The sequence below is a fragment of the Vanessa tameamea genome, chromosome 4 (assembly GCF_037043105.1).
Source record: "Vanessa tameamea isolate UH-Manoa-2023 chromosome 4, ilVanTame1 primary haplotype, whole genome shotgun sequence".
NCBI lineage: Eukaryota > Metazoa > Arthropoda > Insecta > Lepidoptera > Nymphalidae > Vanessa > Vanessa tameamea.
Genome location: NC_087312.1, coordinates 1,468,713 through 1,491,242, shown reverse-complemented (window position 1 = coordinate 1,491,242; position 22,530 = coordinate 1,468,713). Strand labels below are relative to the sequence as shown.

The window sequence follows — 22,530 nt, the reverse complement described above, 5'->3', positions numbered from 1 at the left end:
CATATTATGAACTATATAGTTCTTTAATACTTTTAATGTAATGTAGAAATATATACGATTAATTATTACGTATATAAAAAATTTCGACTAAAAATTTTATAATAGGTCTCTTAAATTTGAGTTATTAAAATGATAATAAATAAATAACTATGTTTTATCTGTTATGTCAATCTTTAGTCTATTGTGGTAATTGTCTGTGCTTTGTATAATAATATAAAATTTTATATAGTGTGCAATATTTGTGAAATGTGTATTTGTTTCTCTAACTTACTTGTTCATTTATCATTGTAATTTTTATGCCGTTTAAAATGTCTTCATATAAATACAATTCGCCGTACAGTATTACCCTGGCTTGATAATGATTATCAGAGACTTTAATGAAAGAAAATCGTGGATTCAACATCTAGGCCACTGAAGAAGTTACGTATATAGCAATGGATAGTAAGAAACATGATAAATGGGAAGCTTTGGCTACCGTTAAATCTTTCGATCAAGGTATTTACTTAACTTTATTGTAATTTAGAATTATAGTTATGAATAAATTTAGTAAAAAAAATACACAACAATGTTCATGAAAAAAGGTATTACACCAACTAAATTATAAAATAAGTTGTGTTCATTTAATTTGAATACACCTGGAGAGGGAGGGATAGTCATAAAACTAGACAAAACTATGTTTTCATCAATAATCATCATTCCAAATTGTAATGATTAAATGTTGTGAAAATACACAAATAGCTTTGAATAAATCAGTATCAATAAATAGTATTTGTATAAATCCAGATGTTATTTTAAATATATTAAATAATTAAAATAAATATGAAATATGACTAATATCTACTGTGATTTTAGAATGGCTCTCGTCTTTGTTTGAAATGACAGATATTTCAAATTTCAACCAGAACCAAATACCGAAAAATTGCTGACATAATATAAACTATTTATGTAATTTTTTGAGCTGCAATGGCTATTATCACCAATGTCAATCAACTTCTACTTGTGACAGTACATTAAGTATTACAATACAACCATTTCAATAACAACTAAAATACCACTATTTAATTTATCTACAATATGCTGGCCGCTGTTGGGAAGTTATAATATGTGGTTGATGCTGATGGTAGCGAACAAAAACTCTGTTGTTGATTATATTGACACAGATTGCCTAATTAGTGTTTGGCAAACTAGGCCAAATTGCATATTCTTGTATATAATAAATAACAACGAGGCGAGTATGCTGCCTCATAGTATGCCAGGATTACTTCTCGACTTGATTTATGAATATTTGATACATTTGGTACCTGCTATTTGTGATATAGCTTAATAATTTGATGCGGATAAGATTTGTATTAGTAACATTAGAAATAGTTAAAGAAATGTACAAAATTACCATGCCAAGCCTCACTACAAGTGTACATACAAATAATACAATCATTCGGTAAATCTGAAAGGTTAATTTTATTATTATTATTTATTTATAATTAAAAAGTATAACAATATAATATTGTAATATCACTTCTACCTTTTTCTTGTAAAATAATCACTTCTAAATCAAAATTGACATTGGCAATCCAGAAACATGCATGTATTCAGCAATGCATTAGTTGGCAAAGGACATGTGCATGCATGTTGCATCATGCCTGAACATGTGAAATGTCAAGAATTGCATAGTTGCATTGTTTTTATGATAAATCATTTATTCAGGAGCAAACATGGGTAATGCAGATTCAGGTGTGATATTATTATATCTTATCAATATGATTATTTAATTCAATTATTAATCAATTGCATAGGTTTGATATTTTGATTGAAGTGGTTTGAAGTAATACTTGTTTTATATTGCATTATTTGAAAACACACATTGTTCATTTTGTTTTGTGAAAAAAGCTGTAATTTTGATGAAATTTGTATGGTATGTATGTATGTATACATGTAGTCCAATCTATGAAAGAGTAAAGATAAATTAACCTCAGATTTATATGTTCAATGTTATTTGTCAAAGACTTTGCTATATAAATAGTGCATAATTAATAACATGTATAATTCAATGCTTATTTTACTTCTCATTTTCTGATATCAAATAGCCCTTTGCCAATGCTAATACTGTTTCTTTACAAATTCAAAAGAATCCATAGACTATTCATGATTTTACTTGGTGGTAGGGGCTTGTGGAAACCCAACTGGGTAGGTAACACCCACTTATCAGATATTCCACTGCCAAAAAACAATATTTAGTATTGTTGTGTTTGGTTTAACGGGTGAATCAGCCAGTGTTCAGTTTAGTCTTAGTTTTCAAGGTAGGTGGTATTATTTGGCGATGTAGGAAATGGTTGAGATTCTAACAGCACCAATATTTATAGGCGATGGCCCATTTGCCCGTCAAAGGCATATCATAAAAGAGATCTCACGCAATTATGTCAAAAGTTGTCTTTAATCCTCCTGTGGCAAAATTTGTTTTCAATTTCATTTTATTTGCTTGAACATTTCGAATGACACCCCAAGTATCGGCTTATCGGCTTAAACGTGAAGAGATAACATAAAGATTTACTTTCGCATTTATAATATTTGACAGACAGACAGCATCACAACATTTTAAGATGATTAGTATTTATGGAATTAAATCTTGTATTATTTTGTCGACTGTAGGTATGTGTTATTTTTGTATTTTTACAAATATATTGTGTTACACCTGGATTATTGTGACAGTTGTCTCCCTTAAAAGGAATTCATTAGTCTTAGAAAATTTGATTAAAACCAATTCAGTTTCGTCACAAAAGTCAGCTTCAATGCCACGAAATAAAATTAATAAATTTCGTAAATTATGTGATATCGTACATAGGTATATGAGGAAATGTTTCACCAATTTGATAACTATATGTAACTGCAAACTATTGACCACATTTTATATTCTAGAATTTTCTATGTTTCTGTGGAAGTTAAATATATATTTTTGTAATACTATTTTGTTTAATATTGTAGTATTGTATACAGAAAATGTGTTACGTGACTGGTGATGATAAACTATTTTTAAAATATCCTGAAAAAATCGTAATCTAACTAATTAAGTTATTTGAAACGTTTGTGTGTGCGTGTGTATATTAATTTTTGTATAATAATAATATGGTTTATTGCAATAATAATATTTGTTGTAAGTACGTATAATAATATTTTAATTTGTTAAATATTTTATAAAATATAAAAAGTGGATAAAAATTATTGAAATTAAGATGAATTAAAAGTAAGCTAACATGTATTATATTTTGTAAGTAAATAATATTAACCGTTCCTGACATGGCCAATGTAACCCGACCTTGAGAACTAAAATATACCTTTGTGCCTGTAGTTAGACTAACTCGCCCTTCAAACCGGAATACAACTAGTACCTATATCAGTTTGGCGGTAGAATTAATGATAAGGGCCCACAACTAAATGAAAATATTATTATTTTGGTATTATTTAAATAAAAAATTATAACACATAAAATATAGATGTTTTTTTTTTATTTCTAGGTATTGCTCGCAATAGTGACCATGAGTCCATCTTGCAACAGAGCATGCAACACATCGAAGTTATCAACTCCACAGCAACAACGCCCATTAGCTTACTCGTACAATCACTGGTTAAGCAGTTATGTTCACTTCTGGAAAAGGACCTCAACAGAGCCAACCAATTGTACAACACTATTTGTGAGAAACTTCACAGTATGAATTTAATTGATAATTCATATTCGATGGGAGAGTTCGAAGTGATGAGGAGTCAGTATCAGAGAGCTCTTTACCAACTCGTCACAGTCGCCAGTGGCTCAGAAATACCGATTCCTCTCCCAGTGTCTTGGCCCATCACTAGTTCAGCTCTGGAGTGGTCGCGATACCACAAGGAGTTTGAAGAATTATACTTTATAGCGGGTGGGGGGTTTGGTAGCGTGTTCAAAGCGCGACATAGGTTAGATGGCGTCGAATACGCTGTAAAAAAAGTTTTTATCAAATCATCTGACGTTAATTCCATAATGACGCATTTGGCTGAAGTGAAAACAATCGCCAGTTTAAATCACACGAACATAGTCAATTATAAGGCTGCATGGCTGGAACCAATGATAGAATCGAATGTTAAGAAGAAAAATAAATTTAAAATGGACACTGATCATGATGATTTTTCAATGGGATCTAACAAAGATTCTTCTGTTTATCCTGACATCATGAAATCTTTTAAAACGTACAATTCTAAAGAATTAACTAAGCACTATAGCCAATCTGACTTCATAATATCATTTGAGAGATCGAATACTTTGGACAATTCCGTAACTTCTGATGAAGAGTTGGAAGACGAGGAAGATTCGAGTTCAGCCGAGCGGAACGCTGTATGCAAACTTATGTCAGGCAAAGAATACGAAAACTGTTCTCGAGTTAACTTGAAATGGGCCACCCTGTATATACAGATGACTTACTGTCAACAAACCCTTAAGCAGTGGCTGGACGAGCGCAATAACCATATGAAACTCTCCAGGAAAAATTCCGAAGATCTAACCCTGCAACACAGTGACTCGACTGATTCCAATTGCTACGACTCTTCCTTCTCTGATTCCAACGTGGCGTGGACTCGTGTCTTGGTTGACATGTTCACTCAGCTCGTCCGAGGACTGCATTATATTCATTCGAAAGGGATAATTCATCACGACGTTAAGCCCAGTAATGTGTTCGTGGCTCAGAGTGAAAATGGGCTACTCGTTCAGCTGGGCGATTTTGGCTTGGCTTGTCCATTGCAGCAATCTCATAGCGGATTAGCCCTCGGTACGCATTTGTACGCTGCGCCAGAACAACTAGAAGGTCAATGCAATCCTAAGGTAAGATACATTAAAATATGTTTAAATTAACATTGTTTCTTAATAAAATTTTATTTACGATATTAAATATTAAGATTGAAGATTCATGAATACTGATGTGTCGCACGCGAAACTTCTCGTTTATTCAACAGATTTTTACAAATTACGAAACCTATGATAGGTTTTTTTTTATTTAATTGTAAACTGACGACGTCTTTTCGCACGATTTACCTATTTACCTTTTTTTTTTAAACAGTCATAGCGGCGCTCTACGTGGCCAGTATCTATTTTTCCACACTCTAAAATTAATTCTTTGTTAAATAATAACAATTTCATAAATTGCAATCAAGAATCCTCTTTATTTTTCTGCACACCTAAGGCTGGAGCTTTTCAAAATGACCACAACCGATTTTTTTATGTGCAGCTGTCGTCCCGTAATCACTGGGACAAAAATCGGCTTACGCTATGAATATATAAGATTTTGCCGAAAACTAAACTATAAAATTATTGTCATGCTTATAACTTGTTACGTGGAAAACTATTCACGCATGCTTTGCTTTATAGAAAAATAGTTTATTTGTGTTTTGGACAGACACAACTTATATGTTTTTGTATGAAATAATAATAATAATATTTATATTTACTTCTCTTTTCGTAATAATTTTTTAATAAATTATAAAAAAATGCATTATTCAGCAACAGTTTAATGTTTTTTTTAAGATTTTATTAACTACAACACAGACTGTCAAACAGTACGTCGATTTACAAATTAGAACGAAAATACATTTTGTATGATGGTTATTTTTATCTGATGAATGTATTCCATAATAGCTAATGAATCACTTGCTTTAACATTTCCAGAGTGACATGTATTCCCTCGGCATCATACTTCTAGAGATGGTGGAGCCGTTCGGCACTGACATGGAGCGTGTGAAAACAATAACGGGCCTTCGCAAGGGACAGATCCCAGCTAACCTCACCGCGAACTACCCAAAGATTGCTCACATCATCGGGAAGTTGATCCAAAGGCGACCGAACAAACGATTAGATACAACACAACTGCTCGAAGAACTTAGCACTCTCTCTGAAAACAAAGACGATACAATACGTTTGCTCAAAGAGGAGTTGGCTGCGAAGGACGACGAAATAGCCCATTTGAAGCTGATGCTCGCTAAATGTAACTTCCGTTCGTGATCAATTTAATGTGTTATCCAACTTAAATCGGGGATAGTGTTGCTAGTGCTGCCATTAAAGTCACAAATTAATGTTTTTTTTTAAATCTGTACAATTATTAACGTAGTTTGAACAATAATCTTTTACTCGAATTATTTTAAATTTTAATTAATTCCACTTGAAATTAATGATGTGTAATTTTTTACTGGATTATATTTTTTATTGTAAGACAAAGTTGGAGAATATCGATGGTTGTTTTATTACGGAATGTTTTTGCATATTGCTTTCGGTAAAATTTATTTTAACAATTTACTACGTTTAGACTCAGTATTTTTTTTAAATGGACATCTAGAGACATCTGGCCTACGATAACATGATGTTATAAAATTGTACTGATGCGAGTATGTGTGTGTGTGTAATAATTTAATTTAAATATAAGTATTTAATATTTATTTTTTTATTTTAAATTAAAATCCCATATAATGATAAAAAATTATTTACAAAAAAAAGTTAACTGCATAAATTAACACCTTATTCTAGTTTATATTTACAGTCTTAATTTTTAATCGTGGCTTTACAGCCGCTACACGGAAACAAGTCACAAAACTTAGACAGATATTGTTATTATATAAAATTAAAATATTGGATACATACTGTATATATTTGTCCCACTCGTGGGCAATCGATATACATATATAGAAAAGAGAAAAATAGCGACAATATTATTAATTTAGATTTCTCTTAACAATCTTGGAGCCTGTTCCTTGAATCATTAGGATGAAGATTTTTTGACTTTATTTAAATGTGTAGCTCCGTAATATTTTTTAGTCTAATTTGGCGGGACGTCGTCTAGAGCAGCGTGTCCACGGCGTGGATGACGCCGTTGGTCGCCGGGATGTTGTGTGTTATGACTTGGGCGTTGTTCACTTTGATGCGACCTGGGGGGATAAATTATTTATACAATTAAAATAGAGCAAATACATCAATTTAGTAATGTTTAGTTGTCGTCATAGTAATTGACATTAAATAAATACTTTATTAAAATAGAGAAAAATATGTCATACTAAAATTTTAGGTACATAGAGATTGTGTAACTACACGAATTGACCGGCTGTATTACGTGTATTGCGTCTTCGATAGTTAGATTGTGACGTAGTAAAATGAAATGTGAATTAGGATTTAGTGCTGCATAAAGATATAATAAAACGCTACTATCATAGTATGTGTCAGCACTTCGTGGGACGATGACATAAGTTTGTCCAGGAGAGCAGCTTACCGGAGCTCTTCTGCAGGGTCAGGGGCTTGGCGTCCTCCATGGAGTTCCGGAGCTGGTAGTAGCGCATGCCGGCGCTGTAGAGCGTGCCCGGCAGCACGTGGCGCGCCACGAGCGCGCGCGCGCCCGCGCCGTCCGCCGCGCGCGCCAGCTCGGCCGCCGGCAGCCGCGCGAACGCCGCGTCCGTCGGCGCGAACACCGTGTACGTTTTGCTCTCTGGAAAGTTCCTTCTGGTTTTAGCCAAGCTGATCCGCAAATTGCCCGTTGACGTTCGTCTTAGAGAACATACGACATTGTTTTCCAAATACTTGTATTATTATCACAATAAACGTACATCCTCCTCGTCCCTCGACTCCCAGCGTACAGTCCAAATGATAAGGTAATCCCATTGATATTCGGACTATTATTATTCTACAACCACGATTTCTTGATGCTCGATTCTTACCGGCTAAAGTTTCCGCGAAGCCGCTGGCGTATATAGCTTTTAGGAAAGTCGTAAAGCGTCGATCCCGGTCCGCTTGCAACGTCTGTACGAGATCTCCGACCGGCAGCGGGAACATCACCCGGTCCACTGCGTGGGCAATGCCCTGGAAAGGAACAATGCCATCAATAATATATGGGAATAAGTAATAATAATTATTATTATTTTTATTAGTTAAAAGCTATTGACATCATTTGATTTTTTTATATAAATTACGTTTTTACAAGTAGTATAGTTTACCTGTGGTATATGTATGTCCTTCTTATCGTCAAGGACTCGAGCCCCGTTGATAGTCGTCACTCGCACTTCGTTCCATTCGACGTCATGCATATCGTACTGATTCACCCGGAGTTGCGTGCCGGCAAGAGAGACGCCTGTCATTTCGTCTTGGAGCGAGCCGATGTCGAACGCGCCGGGGATAACGTGATGGAGTAGCAACTGATGAACATGGCAACATTTAATTTTCTCGTTAATTTTTTTATAACGAAAATGAACATGAGGGCTCGTTATTAAAAATGTATATTATGTTTGGGTTGCACAATAAAGAATATCAAATTCATTATCGTGGGACTTCGAAAATATTTTAATAGAACACAGGTAAAGATGAGAAAAATTATTGGGTGGTAGGGTGAAGAATTATTTTTTACTTACCCCACTCAATAGTCTAGGATTGTCACGGAACTTCTCTTCTGCCCTATCAGGCCCACCAAGTTGAACTAATAAAGTCCTAAAAGCTTTATCGGTGGGGGCGAAAATTGTGTAAGGTCCTGTTTCGTTTAGTATTGCATCCAAGCCAGATTGTTTCAAATATTTAGCTGTTGCGAACAAACCATTTTCTTTCAGAATATCCACGAGGTCAGGTGTATCACTCTTGTCATAGTTCAAGTTTACGGTAGACTCTTCGTAAGTTGGAGCGGTGCTCGATCCGATTACAACAATATCTTGAGGCGTCGTCCTATAAACCGGAGTTGTATTTATAGCAGTCGTACTGGGCACATGACTCCTCGTCGCTTGGTGATGGCTGTGTCTGTTTTTTATGTAATTTGGAGTCGAAGATTTGATAACATATCTTTCACTAGTTGTCGCTCGGGTGGTAGGCGCATATGTTTGAGTCACAGGAGTAGTTCTTGTCGATGATGCAATTGAGTTACGATAGGTGGGCGCTGGCGTTGTTTGTATTGGGTTAGTATGCCCTGAATTGCCGTAATTCGACGTTGTTACGAAACTGGTGTAGCTTGATGGATGATGCGATGATTCAGCTATATATTCGGTTGTTGCAATAGTAGGACTTTGCGTGCTAGAAGTATAAATATTGTTGCTAATTTTGGTTGGTCCCGGGAGTTGTATTTCACCCTTCTTGATCTTATTCAAAATATCTTCAACCTCAGGCCCTTCTTCGGTTTGTTGCCCGTTTGCCTTCACACCTTTCACTTTGAATGTGCCATCATCTTGTTCCTCCAGAAAAACGAAAGTAACTTTCTTTTTATTTTGAAGCGAATTTGGTATTTTAGAAACTTCTTCTAACTTACCGTTATCTGCTTGTTTTATAAGTTCGAAATTAGCCCCGGGCGGCAAGACACCTTTTGTTAAATCATCAAAAGAGATGCGACTCTCTTTTTGCGGCTCTTGGGTAGCTGTTATCAGCTTACCTAAGTCCGGACTGTCGGCGGCTATCGCGCCTTTTGGAATCAAATTCGGGTTAGTTGTTCTTATAACTTCAAACTTTTGACCGTTTAAAGAAATTTCCCGAGACGTGAAATTTTTTTCATTAAAATCTTCCGGATTTTCAGCTAAAACCACCTTAAGTTGTTTTAATATATCTGGTTTCTGAAGCAACGCTACGCTTTTAGCTCTCAAATTATCATCAAAACCTTTAGTATCACTTTCTTCGAGTAAATTTTTTATTTCATTATAAAGCTTTTGTTTGTTTCTGTCTTGAGGTGGAGCCCTGGTTCGGGTCGGTGATCGAGTTCTATATCTTGTAGTAGGTCGTGCTGTTGTTGTAGTTGTTGTAGTCGTAGTCGTAGATGTCGTTGTAGTTGGGTGCTCCTTTTCATATTGTTCAACAGCTTTCCTGAATAAATCTGTTTCATGGGGCAGTAAAGGTCTTCGTTTTTCTTGATTGCGTTTGAAGTAATCTTCATAATTCTCTGTGGTCGTATAGCTTGGTATTGATTTTGTGGCTTGTTTACTGACAAATTCTTCGTGTAATTTTTCAACTTTTTCTTGCTGCTTTTGCTGTTGTTTCTGAACAAACTCTTGATGTTTCTGAATAATTCTTTGTCTTTCTTGGAGTTCCTTTAATTTTTCTAGATTTTCTTTTGATTGTTGTTCATAATAATCCCTTAACTGTGATACAGATTGTCCATTATTATTATTATACAATGGCGATTGACTTATTGACTGGAAAGGAATTTGTTGATTGTTCAAATTTTGTGGTGCTAGATTTGGTGCGGCTTGAATAGTAATGGGACTGGGTGCACTAAAAGCTTGATTATTAGCAGCAGTTAGAGATGGTAAAAATGCAGCCTGCGTAGGCCTCTGCTGGGCGATTGAACTATGAATATTTTGATTCGGATTAAATGTTTGAGGAGCGGTTTGCGTCAACGGAAGACCGTTATTTTGAAATGCTGACAAAGTAGGTATCGGTTGTGGTATATTTTGATGCTGTTGAATTTGACCCAAATTGTTTATTGGATTTACATTTGAAGGTTGGTTATATTGAAATCCATTGTTGTTTTGTACGGCAGCATTGCTTGGAATGTTTTGAGCTGGTAGTAAATTGTTGAACTGCGGAACATACGGTTGTTGTTGAAAGATTGGCTGAGGGAATTGAATTGGGGGTGCTGGACTGCTCAATATATTAGGTTGCCCTTGGAAATTCTGTAATGAAGGTGATATCCCATATCTCGTTTGATGATCGTTGAAACCAGTAGGACCTAGCGGTGGCTGTCTGTTTCTGTCGAAGTCATTTTCTATCTGCAAATAAAATAAAAATATTAGTATAATTGTAACATTATATCAGGTTTTGCGGTGCAAAGCCTTTATTTTCTCAAATACAACCGAATCACATAAAGAACATACATGTAATAGAGATGAAGGTACATTCCATAAAATATTTAAAAAATTGTATTCTTAATAAAAACATCAAAGAAATTCTTTACAATAGGACGTTATTGCAACACTGTTTAGATATTCACAAATACTGACTGGCAATACTGGAACTGAGATGTTATTTCAAACCGAAACACAACCCTAAGTACTGCTGCTTGGCAGTAGAATTTATGATGAGTGGGTGGTACCTACCCATACGGGCTAGCACAAAACCTTACCAACAAGCTTTGTTAACATAACAAAAACAAATCAATTATGTATTTACAAATTTTGAGCATAAAATTAAATATTGGTATGTAATGTGTAAATACAATAAATTCCTTAGATTTATCTTAAGATTACTATCATATATTTGTTCTTGCTGGACTGTAACAGAATGTGAGATGACATAGCTATTTTCTCACAATTCACGGAGAACATTTGTCTGTCCGTGACGCATCAGTAGCACGAAAGTGCATTCTTTAGTATGCGCGGGCGCAGAGAGATGAGATCTAACATACTTTATTTTTATATTAACTGTGTCTGTGATTATCGAAGTAAAATCTTGTATTAGCGATGAACAACATTTTAACTGTATTTTTTTTTAATTAGCATGGTTATTGCTTTCTCAGTCATAATTAAAAATATTATTTTTAAAAAAAATCGTAGGACATTTAATGTTCGCCAAACGTTGTGCAGTTTCAAAAGAACATTATAATCTGTTTTGTTTCACTCCATCACAACTGAAAACAGTTCAATTGCAAAACCAACGGCTTTAGCCCACGCACAGGAGTGTAAACATGATGAAACTCCAACGGCCAAAATCCAGTAAACTTTTAATGCGATTTGAACCCGGGTCTCGAAACCTTCTGCCTTATAAGCGAGCCACTAGATCGCTAGTTTTTACTTTGATTTCTATAAATGAAAGCCATGTGTTAATAAGTTTACGTAACTGTCTATGGTAATTTGAGTACCGGTTAAAAAATTCACGTACAGGATGTGTTATGCGGTAGAATGCCGCCGATCTGTCTCATGGCGGCTCACTTTCACGACGCGCTCGCAAGTAGGCGTTCCGGACGCTTTTGATTTCGTTAGGACTTTACTTTTTGTTTTAAAGGTCATGTGATTTCGTAAGAGTGAAAGAGCTGCTTATGAATTATAAATTCTTGTTCAATATTGTAAATATTTGGGTATTCTTAGAGTTTATGTTTTCGAAATCAACTGAAACACAATTTATGTTTGCAAATATAAATTGTGTTTCAGTGTAAACTGCTATTTTAAAATGATATATGGTATATAATAATATGCCTTTGATATATTATTTTTTTCGAAAGACGATAAGATAATTAATTAGATAGGGAAATAATCTTAGCCCTTCTAATTAATTTCCTCTAATTCTAAGTAGTTATAACCCTAAATTATGGTTGATTCAGGTCAGTAGGGTCAAAAACGGTAATATAGAATCATACATCACGATACACATACAGACTACTATCTACTTAGTGATAGGGCTTTGTGCAAATCCTACTGGGTAGGTACCACACAATCATCAGATACGCTAACGCTAAACAGCAATATTTAATATGTTTGTGTTCCGACTTGAAGGATGAGCGAGCCAGTCTAACTACGGGCACGAGGGCCATAACATCCAAGTTTAATTTATGTGGCTCATTGGCGCTGTAAGCAATGGTTAATATTTCTTACAGCATGAATATCTAAGGGCGGTTGTGCATTAACCATCAGATGGCCCCTTAATTTCCCCATATATATACTAAAATAAAAGACTAATTATTATTTAATCATAAAAATAAGCAATGCTACGATTCTCGTATTAATATCTTCTACCGATTGGCATTACCATATAACACTAGAACCATACTCCCATGCAGGGCCGGACCGTAAGTTTAGGGGGCCCGGGGCTAACACTACTTTGGGACCACCTAAGACATATCTGAAGGTAGAATTGAATTAAATTAATTAAATGGGTTTAATTAATTGCAGGACTCGCAGGGCTGCAAATCATACGATCTGTTTAATTTAATAAAGTTATGGATTCTTTCGCATTATCGTCTATTTTTGACTTGACGTAGCTGGGGCCCCTTTAATCCACGGGGCCCTGGGCTGAAGCCCAAAAAGCCATATGGTAGATCTGGCTCTGCTCCCATGTGATATTTTCTGACCAAGTAATTACATTTATTAGCGTCCTATATTGATTCCAAATGAAATATATGCAAAACATTCCAAATCTAAAAGGGATATTATGTAACTGTACTGGATTCACATCGTATTGGTAATACTCAGTACAGTATGGGATCAATCTAGTTATCCAGAAAATCATTATTGATTATCAATGTATTCTTCGAATATAATCGTTTTGATAATTGATGTGAGAATATAGTTATACAGTCCAGAAAACAGACTAAGAGATAATCACTAACTTAGAAATAAATGTTTATAAAATAGATTGAGTAAATTTATGATCACACTGCTTTTAGCCTCGTTTGTGTATTCATACTCCAATCATCTTTAATTGTATAAAGTCGACATGCACCTTTAATAAATCTATATGTGAGGGCTAGACAAGATAACGCCATAGACAATAACTATTTTATGGATGATCTATTAATTAATTGGACTTAATCCTAACAGTTAATAACTCAAACGAAATTTGTCACATGATCTCACATGAAAGTAAATTCTAAACTGCTTCAAATGCAACAATGCAAGATTCAGTGTCGATTTTCTAATCGTTTGGAAACAAAGATGAGATGTACGCGAGTTGAATGAGAATAAGTCCGGTTTCCGTAAAACGATGAAAGTTTGCTTTCTCATTCATTATGTTAGGTTACGTTATGTTTACGAATCAGTGACAGTTTGAAATGAACAAGTTCTTTTAAAATAAACAGTAGCCTCAATAAGTGTGCGAGTTTCATTGATAGGTATTCAAAACTCATTTTACTGTCAACGTGCCAGTAAAAACTTTTTAAAGTAAAACTTTTTTGTCCTATGAATCTGGAGCTCGATTTCAAGGTTGATTTTGAGTGAATCTCCGTAACGTTTTAAAAAAGTTAATGACGAACAAATTGTGTTATCATGTATTGCTATTATTCAATTATATACTGATATAATTTTTATTTCATAGATTAATTCTCTCTTTTATTGAAGTCAGTTAAAGATTACACGATTTGCTTTGCCAAATGTTATTTGAAATCATATCACGATCGTGTAACAAGTATCGGATAGTCCCATGTGGGACGATTCTGTTAACATATCGTTAAGTAACAGCGCTTTCTTCTCACTGTTCTCATAACGATACTCTTCAATGACAATCATTTAATGCTCGTCTTAAAGAAATATAATGCTTTAAAAATATATCGTTTTTGACAAATGACTGCTTTAGTCAATTCCATGTTGGTGATAGATGGTTTTCTTATTTATGAGGCATTTTGTACATTGTTAGTATTTAGACGCACTATTAATATCGATATTAACCTCGAATCTTTTCCACATTTAAAAGGATTAAATTAAATAAAAAGCTAGTAACGGAATGTATTCAAACGGCTCTGAATCAAACTGGCAAGTACCTCAATCCTATACAATTAGATTTATCGCAAAAAAATCAATAAATACTCCATGCTTATTAATCATATCAGGATCGTATGTGGATTATTACTGGGACGAATGCCTCGCCTTGGAAATGATGTTTTGACTTTGTGGAGTCGGAAACAAAGTATCGATAGACTTAATTTGACGTCTCGTTTTTTATACAATTTATTGTCACTGATTCTATCAAAATAATCTATATGATCCATAATAATATTATCAAGAACAAAAATTAGTTTGTTTGTTTGTAAGAGGTAATCACCGGAACCAATGACCCTATTGTATTTTTTTTTACTAGTTGAATGCGACATTATTCTTGAGTGCCATAGGTTATTAATAATATTTATATCATAACATGTTCTTTATTAATAAATTGCAGCCGTGTGAGGCCGGTCGAGTCGTTAGTTTGAAATAAACCTACGCTTAACTTTTTTCCGTCCGTAATATCCGCGTAGAAAACATCATTGAAACTTTTACCTAACAAGTTTTGCCATAAAAATAGTACACGATTACGTAATTGACGAACGGTGTTCGGTTCCCCGGTTACGCAAACTTACGTGTCAACGAGTCCTGCGGTATTCGATACTTCCTTGATTATACCGTGACTGTGGTTTTATTAAGCCCTTTTGCGTTTTATTGCACGAATGACGTAATCAATTTAATTGCTATAAATAAATTACAAAATACAAACGCTCGCAGATATTTATTAAGAAATTATAGGCATTTTTATAAATTGTGTATTTTACATTTTTTTGTGTAACGTGCAACAGATAATAAAGAAAAAACTCGATTTTACCGGTTATCTGGTCTGAGGTTTTTCTTTCTTATAGATATATAAGCAAGTTAGTATTTATACAATTATGTCAATGAACCAGTGTAATGTTTTTAATATTGAATAAAGATTTTGGCTAAAATGTCCTCATAAACTGGTTTGTTAAGGGACACACTTAACTTAAGTGCCGTATTGTAGCCAAATCTAGCGAAACCTTCTTAAAGGAGAGTTTGTGTTAAGAAGGCTGCCGTAAGAATCTGATAAAATATTTTCATACATTGCTTGCATCCAACCCAAATAAATGGAACAAAACAATTATAAAACAACTAATGGCTATTAACACATATTCACAATAAACAACCTTTAATTATGAAAATGTGGAACTGTAAGATATTAATTAATCTTTATTGTTTTCATTCAGTTTGTTTAATTTCTTCGAATATAATAATAATAATAGTGATGAAGTGATGATACATTACTCTATTGTCAAAGATTTATTGCACTCGTTTTTACAATGTTCACAGACTTGACAAATAAATAATTTATAAAAACTTTCTAAAACATTTCGTATATATCTAATACATATATATACATACATATTACGTGTTACATACTTTTTATTATTAATTGTTTTAATAATAACCCGTGCTGTATTAAATTTACTTTTTAATAAAATGGCATTATTATATTTTACTTTAGCTCAATTAAAAGAAAAAAAAAACATTCTGGCGCGAAGACATAATAGATAATTTTAGATTGATTCAGTATGTACATAATCGTCTATCTATATATCTCTAATATTATAATAAAAGATTGCTTGTTTCTATGAGTAACATATCTTTTACTTTATAACAAAATGATCCAAAATAATAATACTTAAAATGTTGAAAGCAGTGAGAGTTCACGTATTCGTACTATCTTCTGCGTGCGTAATACAGAAACAGTTAGTAAGTGTAACTTTCGGTTCTCCAGCGAGTACTAGGTAAATTATTAATACAAATTATGCTTAAAATTAAATATTTACATTTGAACGCTTAAATTTTAACTAGTCTAATAAAAATAATGCACGAGTAATTAGTCACACAGCCAGTTATTCGTGTTGATATTTCTAAGATTGATCGGATCTACATGTTACAAAAAAAAGAGGTTACGCTTTCTTCAAAAAAAAAAAGTTAAACACTTCCAGATTCAAATAATCCAAGTTATTGTTATTAGAAAACAAAAACATCTTAATTTATTATGTCATAGCTAGAATACATTACCAATGATGACGTTGTTTTATATAAGTGTTCAAACGACACATTCTCTTCAGTCATTACAATCATCAACTCCATTTGATTTCCCTGAGCATATTTAAGATCGCAGTGAGTAAGCTGCGTAAAAAATTGATTGGGCTGAATTTTGATATGCTGCTGCCAATGTAAAACATCATTGAGAATGTTTAACAATTAGGGAGTTCTTGGATATAATAATTATCGTTATCTGGCTATTACGTTGTTATATTAAATATTTGTAAACAACTAGGAAATCACAAAAAAAAAATCGGTAATTTTGTTTCGTCGTATCATTTGTAGGTGATATTTCTTTTCCGAACCACTAGTAGTTTTCAATTTGACAATCAATAAGTGATGTGGTTTTTTTTTTATTTTACGACTGATTTAGGACCCTCACATGCGTGAATTTCTTTATACAGATATACACAAAGTACTCAATAAAATGCCTAAATATATTCTTACATAACCTATAAACTAAGATTGAATGACTGTGTTACACTCTCCCGGAACTACAGAGCATTATTCATTGAACCTAACAGCATTTGCTAAAAAAAAAATGCTTTAGGTGTTTTTCATTTAAAGACGTCTTTCTTCAATCTAGTTAAGTAACTACGCGTATAATGAATATCAATTAATACGATACATCGAGCAGCATCTCAAGGGTGAAAGTAGTAGGTGGCCAGTCGGTCGTGCGACTCGTGCAACATGTACATATTTACATTTATCATATGCGAGTGGGCATGTACAAATAAATATGTCTCTTCATAGCTAACAATATTATACCGAGGTCATTCACCTTGAAACTGAAAAGGCCTATTTGATTAATTAATTTTAAACATTATAATCAAGTCTCATATAACTATAAAATGTATAAATATTTGATTTTGGCCTGGTTTTCAACTTAACGGGGATGGGGGTGGATGGAGTATTTCCTAAGACTATGCAAAGATATGCAAGAATATTAATATATTATAATGGAATATATTTGTTTGTATGTAAGGGTATAATCTCCGGAACGAATGATCGGATTATAATAAATGTTTCACTGGTACAAAACAACATTACACCCGAGTACTAAAGTATTAATTACAAATGTACAAATCCACATCTTATGATTCTCTTTTTTAACAAATAGTGAAGTCGGAGCGGGACGCTAGATGGAATTATTTCATATATCAAATATTTCTTCTGTTTTGATGGATAGCAGACCTAAAACTTGCTAAGAAAGTTATTAACATATATATATATATATATATTTTAATATTAAAAATAATTAATTTAGTTTTTTTTAATAAGTTTGAATTACGCAATCTCCAATTAACATATAACTTTCACATCACAGCGTAACAGCTACAAATTAATAACTTCCAAATTATACTTAACTATAAATATTATATTTATATTATGTAAATATATTTTATAAGATATAGTTATTTACGAAAACGGATTCGACAAAGAACTGCCAAGTTTATTTTTAGTTATTGTTACGCAGCACTTAAAAACCTGTCTAAATAAATTCTAATGTTTTTAAATGTGTAAAAATAACTTTAAATGCAGGAAGACACACGAGAGCTGTGTAAGTCTTAGTAAGCATTCAGATGGGCCTGCTAAAGGCTTACCACAGATAGAGTTCTACCACGTCTATCCACTAACACAAAGCAATGTCGTGAAAAAGGAGGTGCTTTCCATGCAGTATTTATATTGACCGATAGGTGAAGTTTTCCGGCGGCTCGGTGGTCAGTTAGCCGATACCGCGTGTATCACGACACCGGCAATTTGTACGGAATAAAATTTAAATGTTTTATAATTAATTATTTATATGACAAGAACATAAAATTACGCTTATGACGTCAATCGTTTAAATTGAAGTGCAACGAAAAGTTGCTTATATAATAACATTATGTATTAATACCTTCTCCGAGACGCTCTGTATTTAATGTAAATGTTATGAATATCTTATTAGTAGATTTTTCAGTTACACATAACAAAAAAAACCTCAATATTTATTAAGCACTTAACAGATTTTTTTATACAAAAAAAAAAACTAAAAAATATATCAATTATTTTTGATTGTTAATATACATATACACGAGTGTAAAAGAAAATAGAGCTCTAGAGCTTTAGATATTATAATAAGAGATCTCTATCTATCTTTCGTGAGTTGCATAAGTTTTTTAGAGCGAAAGTTCGACCAATTATTTGCTAAATACATTATTATTATTATTATTATAAAGCAGCGTCGTGGAATAAAATCCAAACCTTCTCCTCAAAGGAAGAGGAGGCCTTAGCGCAGCAGTGGGAAATTTACAGGCTGTTAATGTATGTAAAATATATATATATATCGAATTATATATCTATAAGTGTGTACAAGTTGGTTATGGGTTAAAAATAAATTAAGTTTTATATGACTGTTCATGACTTTGTCAGTTATTAAAATACCTACCACTTCTAATAAGGATAATTTTATATGAGATAGCGATGTTAGTTAGTAGTTTTACACTGAGAACAGACGAAGAGCCACTTATACACGAACCAGACCAACGACAAAAAGCTTGAGAGCCTTTGGTTAATTAAATATGCGCTGTTTTATCTGTAATTTAATGTCTTCGGTTATAGGAACTGTATAATGCAGTTCGTGACAGTAGACAATAACTTTAATAATAATTGCAAGACGTACGCAGAACAATGCAAGTTTTACTCAGGCGTCTGTAATTATATAACTGTGTCTCAATTATTAATTTTCGTTGATTATAATTACGAGAAAGTATGGTAGAAATGGGAACTTCTTTTACACGAAGATTATTACTTTCTTATTCCTTGTGAATAACAATAAAATATAGTTATGTTTTGTACAAATTATAAAGGTAATGGTTATGGTAACTTAAAATTTTTGAAGTAAATTTTAACTATTGTTGGTGAGTTTAGTCACCACCGCCCATAGACACTCTAAGAAATATAAAAAAAAAATCTTACATTGCCTATGCGCCTTCAACCTTGGGAGTTAAGATGTTGTGTCTCGTGGCTGTAGTTACACTGCCTTATACTTTAAATCCAATCCAATTTTTTTTAATTAAGATGTATAATATAAATCATTGTTACGTATTAAAAAAAAGATGAATAGCGAAATAAAACGTGGATGAGATATTTTCATGCATTTTATATTAATTATATCAAGCCCAGTGTCGCATGAACACACTTTCGCGTTATAATTATTCATTGTCTTAGTTCAAGGCGACGACTCATTACCATACCATGGATCATAATACATTTAAAGTCTTTACAATAATTTTCTTTTCCCAGAATAAATTATCTATTCTTCCCCCTGGTAAATTCTGATACTGAAACACAATAATTCCAGAATCATAATTTCATCAATATTCATAACGTAGGTAGATAATAATCATACCTTATTACAAACCAAAACAATATAGTTCCAGTAGAAACAAATACCACAAAAAAACAAATGCTACCAAATATCTAATCACATTAAATTAATTATTTTTTAATAAAATGAAAACTATATTTGATAAGTTTTTTTATCTAATTTGTTTGTTTCTGCTGTCTTTACTCTTAGTCGTTTAAACATGTCTTAGTGTGCGTAAGACGTAAACACAAGTGACACTCACTCATTCAAATGCGCGCTGATAATAATTCAACGTGGAGGGGCGCGCCGTCATAAGTGAATAGATCGACAATATCAATGTTATGACTTGGAAATAGAAGACCGATAACATTTCCATAAAAAAAGTATGTGTTTAACTTTTTTTTTTATATTATTGAATTTATAGAACAGACTTTTTTTTAAAATAAAATTTAGACATATCAATCATACCACTTCCAGTATACTCTTACGCCCGAGAAAGCTTGGAGTCACGAAGTGTATATGTTATCGGTGATGACCTCACGCTTTTCTCTATCAGGTAAAGAAAGTTTTCGTCTGTTACGTCGACATGATTTAAGTTATTTAACAAACGAGTTATGTCGACGTTTGGTATTAAGACGACACTTTCAGTTACCGGAACGACAAACATATCTTCTTGTCTTCGGACATGTCTCGGGATAATTGCATTATTGTGATACTATTGATCTTTGTTTTAAATTTGTATCACTTGGTGGTAGAGCTTCTTGCGAGTCTATCTGGATCATCCACTCATCGCGTATTCTACCGCCAAACAGAAATATTACCATTGTTGTGTTCCGGTTTGAATTGCGAGTTAGCCAAGGTAGCGGCATAAGGAATATAACATCTTATTTATGTTGGTGCATTGACGATGTGAGATGGTTATTATTTTTTACAGTGCCAATGTTTATGGGTGCTGTTTTTAAGTAGGTAGTATGTGTTTTTTTAACACCAAAATGACTGCTGGCGGATAGGTAGGAATGTTTAAGCTGTTTTCCAGCCCTAGTCGCATATATCAATCAATGTTTAAAAAAATTACATTCTATTTTTGAATAAGTTCGCGTATTATTTATTGCCTACACACGTTTGGAGTGAAAGGTTAGATGTAAAATATGTAAAAAAAATGTGAACGAATGCTTCCGCCAGAGACATCATAGCAAATTTCGTTTCTAGATATTTTTCCTCCAAACAACTTTCTGTGTTTCGGCGACATTCTATTTGTTTAATGCATTTTTTTTTTTATTATATACCTTGGGCTACAGATCTGATTACTGGCATTTTAAGATATTGGTCTTATGTCAAATATTTTTTGAGATATAATAAATAATTAATTATGTTAATATGATTTATTAATAAATTGGAACAGCTTTTAAATATATTTGTAGTTGTCATTTTGTTGTATGCAAATTTTTTAGTAAGATCTTTGCTAATCATAAGCATTATTGTAATGGCTAAAATTAAAATATTTTTTTAAATATTCTTATTAAAATATATTAAACAAAAGATTGTATAAAACGGTTGTAGTTTTAATACCGTACACAGTAAATGATACATTTTTAGTGCAATGATATTTGAGTCCATCCCATATTATAATCAAATTATAACAATTTTCATTCGTTCAATCCAAGATGGCGTCGTATTTTTATAAAAACATATAAATGTATTTTTAAATTTAACACGTGCTTTTTACAAAATATAATGCAATTTGTAGTATGTTTTTCAAAAATACTTACTCTAGGTCCTGTGATAGCGGCGACAGTACGCGCCAATAGCAAGAACAAATAAACGCTACCCCTCATGCTGCACTCTCACACAGAGCGGCAGAGTACCATCACACACTACACTTTCCCACCACAGTCCTGCGCTCACTGAATCCCAATTACACTAACACTAGTAATTCAAAAATACCATAGACAAGTATAAAAAATATATTTCAAAATATGGCGCGGAACAGTGACAGCTAACTTTTTTTACGCGACAATGCTTGCACACGGCGAAAGACTCAACGACAGTACAGCCAGCAGTGAACGGCTCTTCGTTTTACCACCCCTACTCCGGTCGCCCCTACTCAAAGTTTCGAAAGGATCGTAAAGCGAGAATCGTTTTTAAATAACTATCATTGTCTCGTATTAATTGACTGTTGCATAAAACAATTAAGATGACACATTCAAAGCGAAATATTACACGCGTGTTATATTACGTCAAAGGTCAGTAAGAAAACAACAATCGACATTTTTGTAATTTTTTGTTAAAAAAAATATACTGTACTATGTACATATGTATATATTGTTTAGTTACAGAATACATAATATAAAATATAAAACAATATTTTATAGTAATTAAGAACAATAAATTGATATTCAGGATTCACCGACTAGAACTACGTTACGTCATAGGCTAAATTGATAGCTAGACGAATCAGATGGCGTTGATAAATACACCAGGTACTGAACCGTGGCGGGTATCGAATACCCTTACGCAAAATCCTTATGCAAGATCGACCTCATTCCAATTAATGGAAATCTTATGGTAAAATCATTAATCAGGTGAATTATCTCCGTTTTGAAACGTAACGAACAATGGACCAGGATGTTGGGCCACGGTGAAATGAATGAAGCACAAGATAGGATAACCATTTCTTG

At 33.2% G+C, this 22,530-nt stretch overlaps 2 protein-coding genes across 2 annotated transcripts; one reads left to right on the top strand and one right to left on the bottom strand.

Annotated features, from left to right (window-relative positions):
• The first annotated feature begins 204 nt into the window (after positions 1–204).
• LOC113396644 (eukaryotic translation initiation factor 2-alpha kinase 1-like) lies at positions 205–6,444 on the top strand. Its single transcript, XM_026634664.2, has 3 exons — positions 205–495; positions 3,510–4,840; positions 5,681–6,444. Exons 1-3 carry the CDS (start codon positions 435–437, stop codon positions 6,011–6,013), a joined length of 1,725 nt encoding a protein of 574 aa, XP_026490449.1. The 5' UTR covers positions 205–434; the 3' UTR covers positions 6,014–6,444.
• A 54-nt stretch (positions 6,445–6,498) lies between these two features.
• On the bottom strand, positions 6,499–21,912 carry LOC113396642 (uncharacterized protein). Its single transcript, XM_026634662.2, has 6 exons — positions 21,622–21,912; positions 8,398–10,725; positions 7,987–8,184; positions 7,711–7,852; positions 7,269–7,481; positions 6,499–6,930 (listed from the first exon to the last, which is right to left on the bottom strand). Exons 1-6 carry the CDS (start codon positions 21,685–21,687, stop codon positions 6,842–6,844), a joined length of 3,036 nt encoding a protein of 1,011 aa, XP_026490447.2. The 5' UTR covers positions 21,688–21,912; the 3' UTR covers positions 6,499–6,841.
• Between the last annotated feature and the right edge of the window lie 618 nt (positions 21,913–22,530).

Coding starts and splice junctions, on each gene's coding strand:
- LOC113396642 (XM_026634662.2), bottom strand. CDS start 21,687: ATGAGGGGTAGCGTTTATTTGTTCTTGCTATTGGCGCGTACTGTCGCC. Junction 10,726..21,621: donor CCGCTATCACAGGACCTAGA/GTAAGTATTTTT, acceptor TTTTATTTGCAG/ATAGAAAATGACTTCGACAG. Junction 7,482..7,710: donor CTTCGCGGAAACTTTAGCCG/GTAAGAATCGAG, acceptor GGAACTTTCCAG/AGAGCAAAACGTACACGGTG.
- LOC113396644 (XM_026634664.2), top strand. CDS start 435: ATGGATAGTAAGAAACATGATAAATGGGAAGCTTTGGCTACCGTTAAA. Junction 496..3,509: donor CGTTAAATCTTTCGATCAAG/GTATTTACTTAA, acceptor TTTTATTTCTAG/GTATTGCTCGCAATAGTGAC. Junction 4,841..5,680: donor AAGGTCAATGCAATCCTAAG/GTAAGATACATT, acceptor TAACATTTCCAG/AGTGACATGTATTCCCTCGG.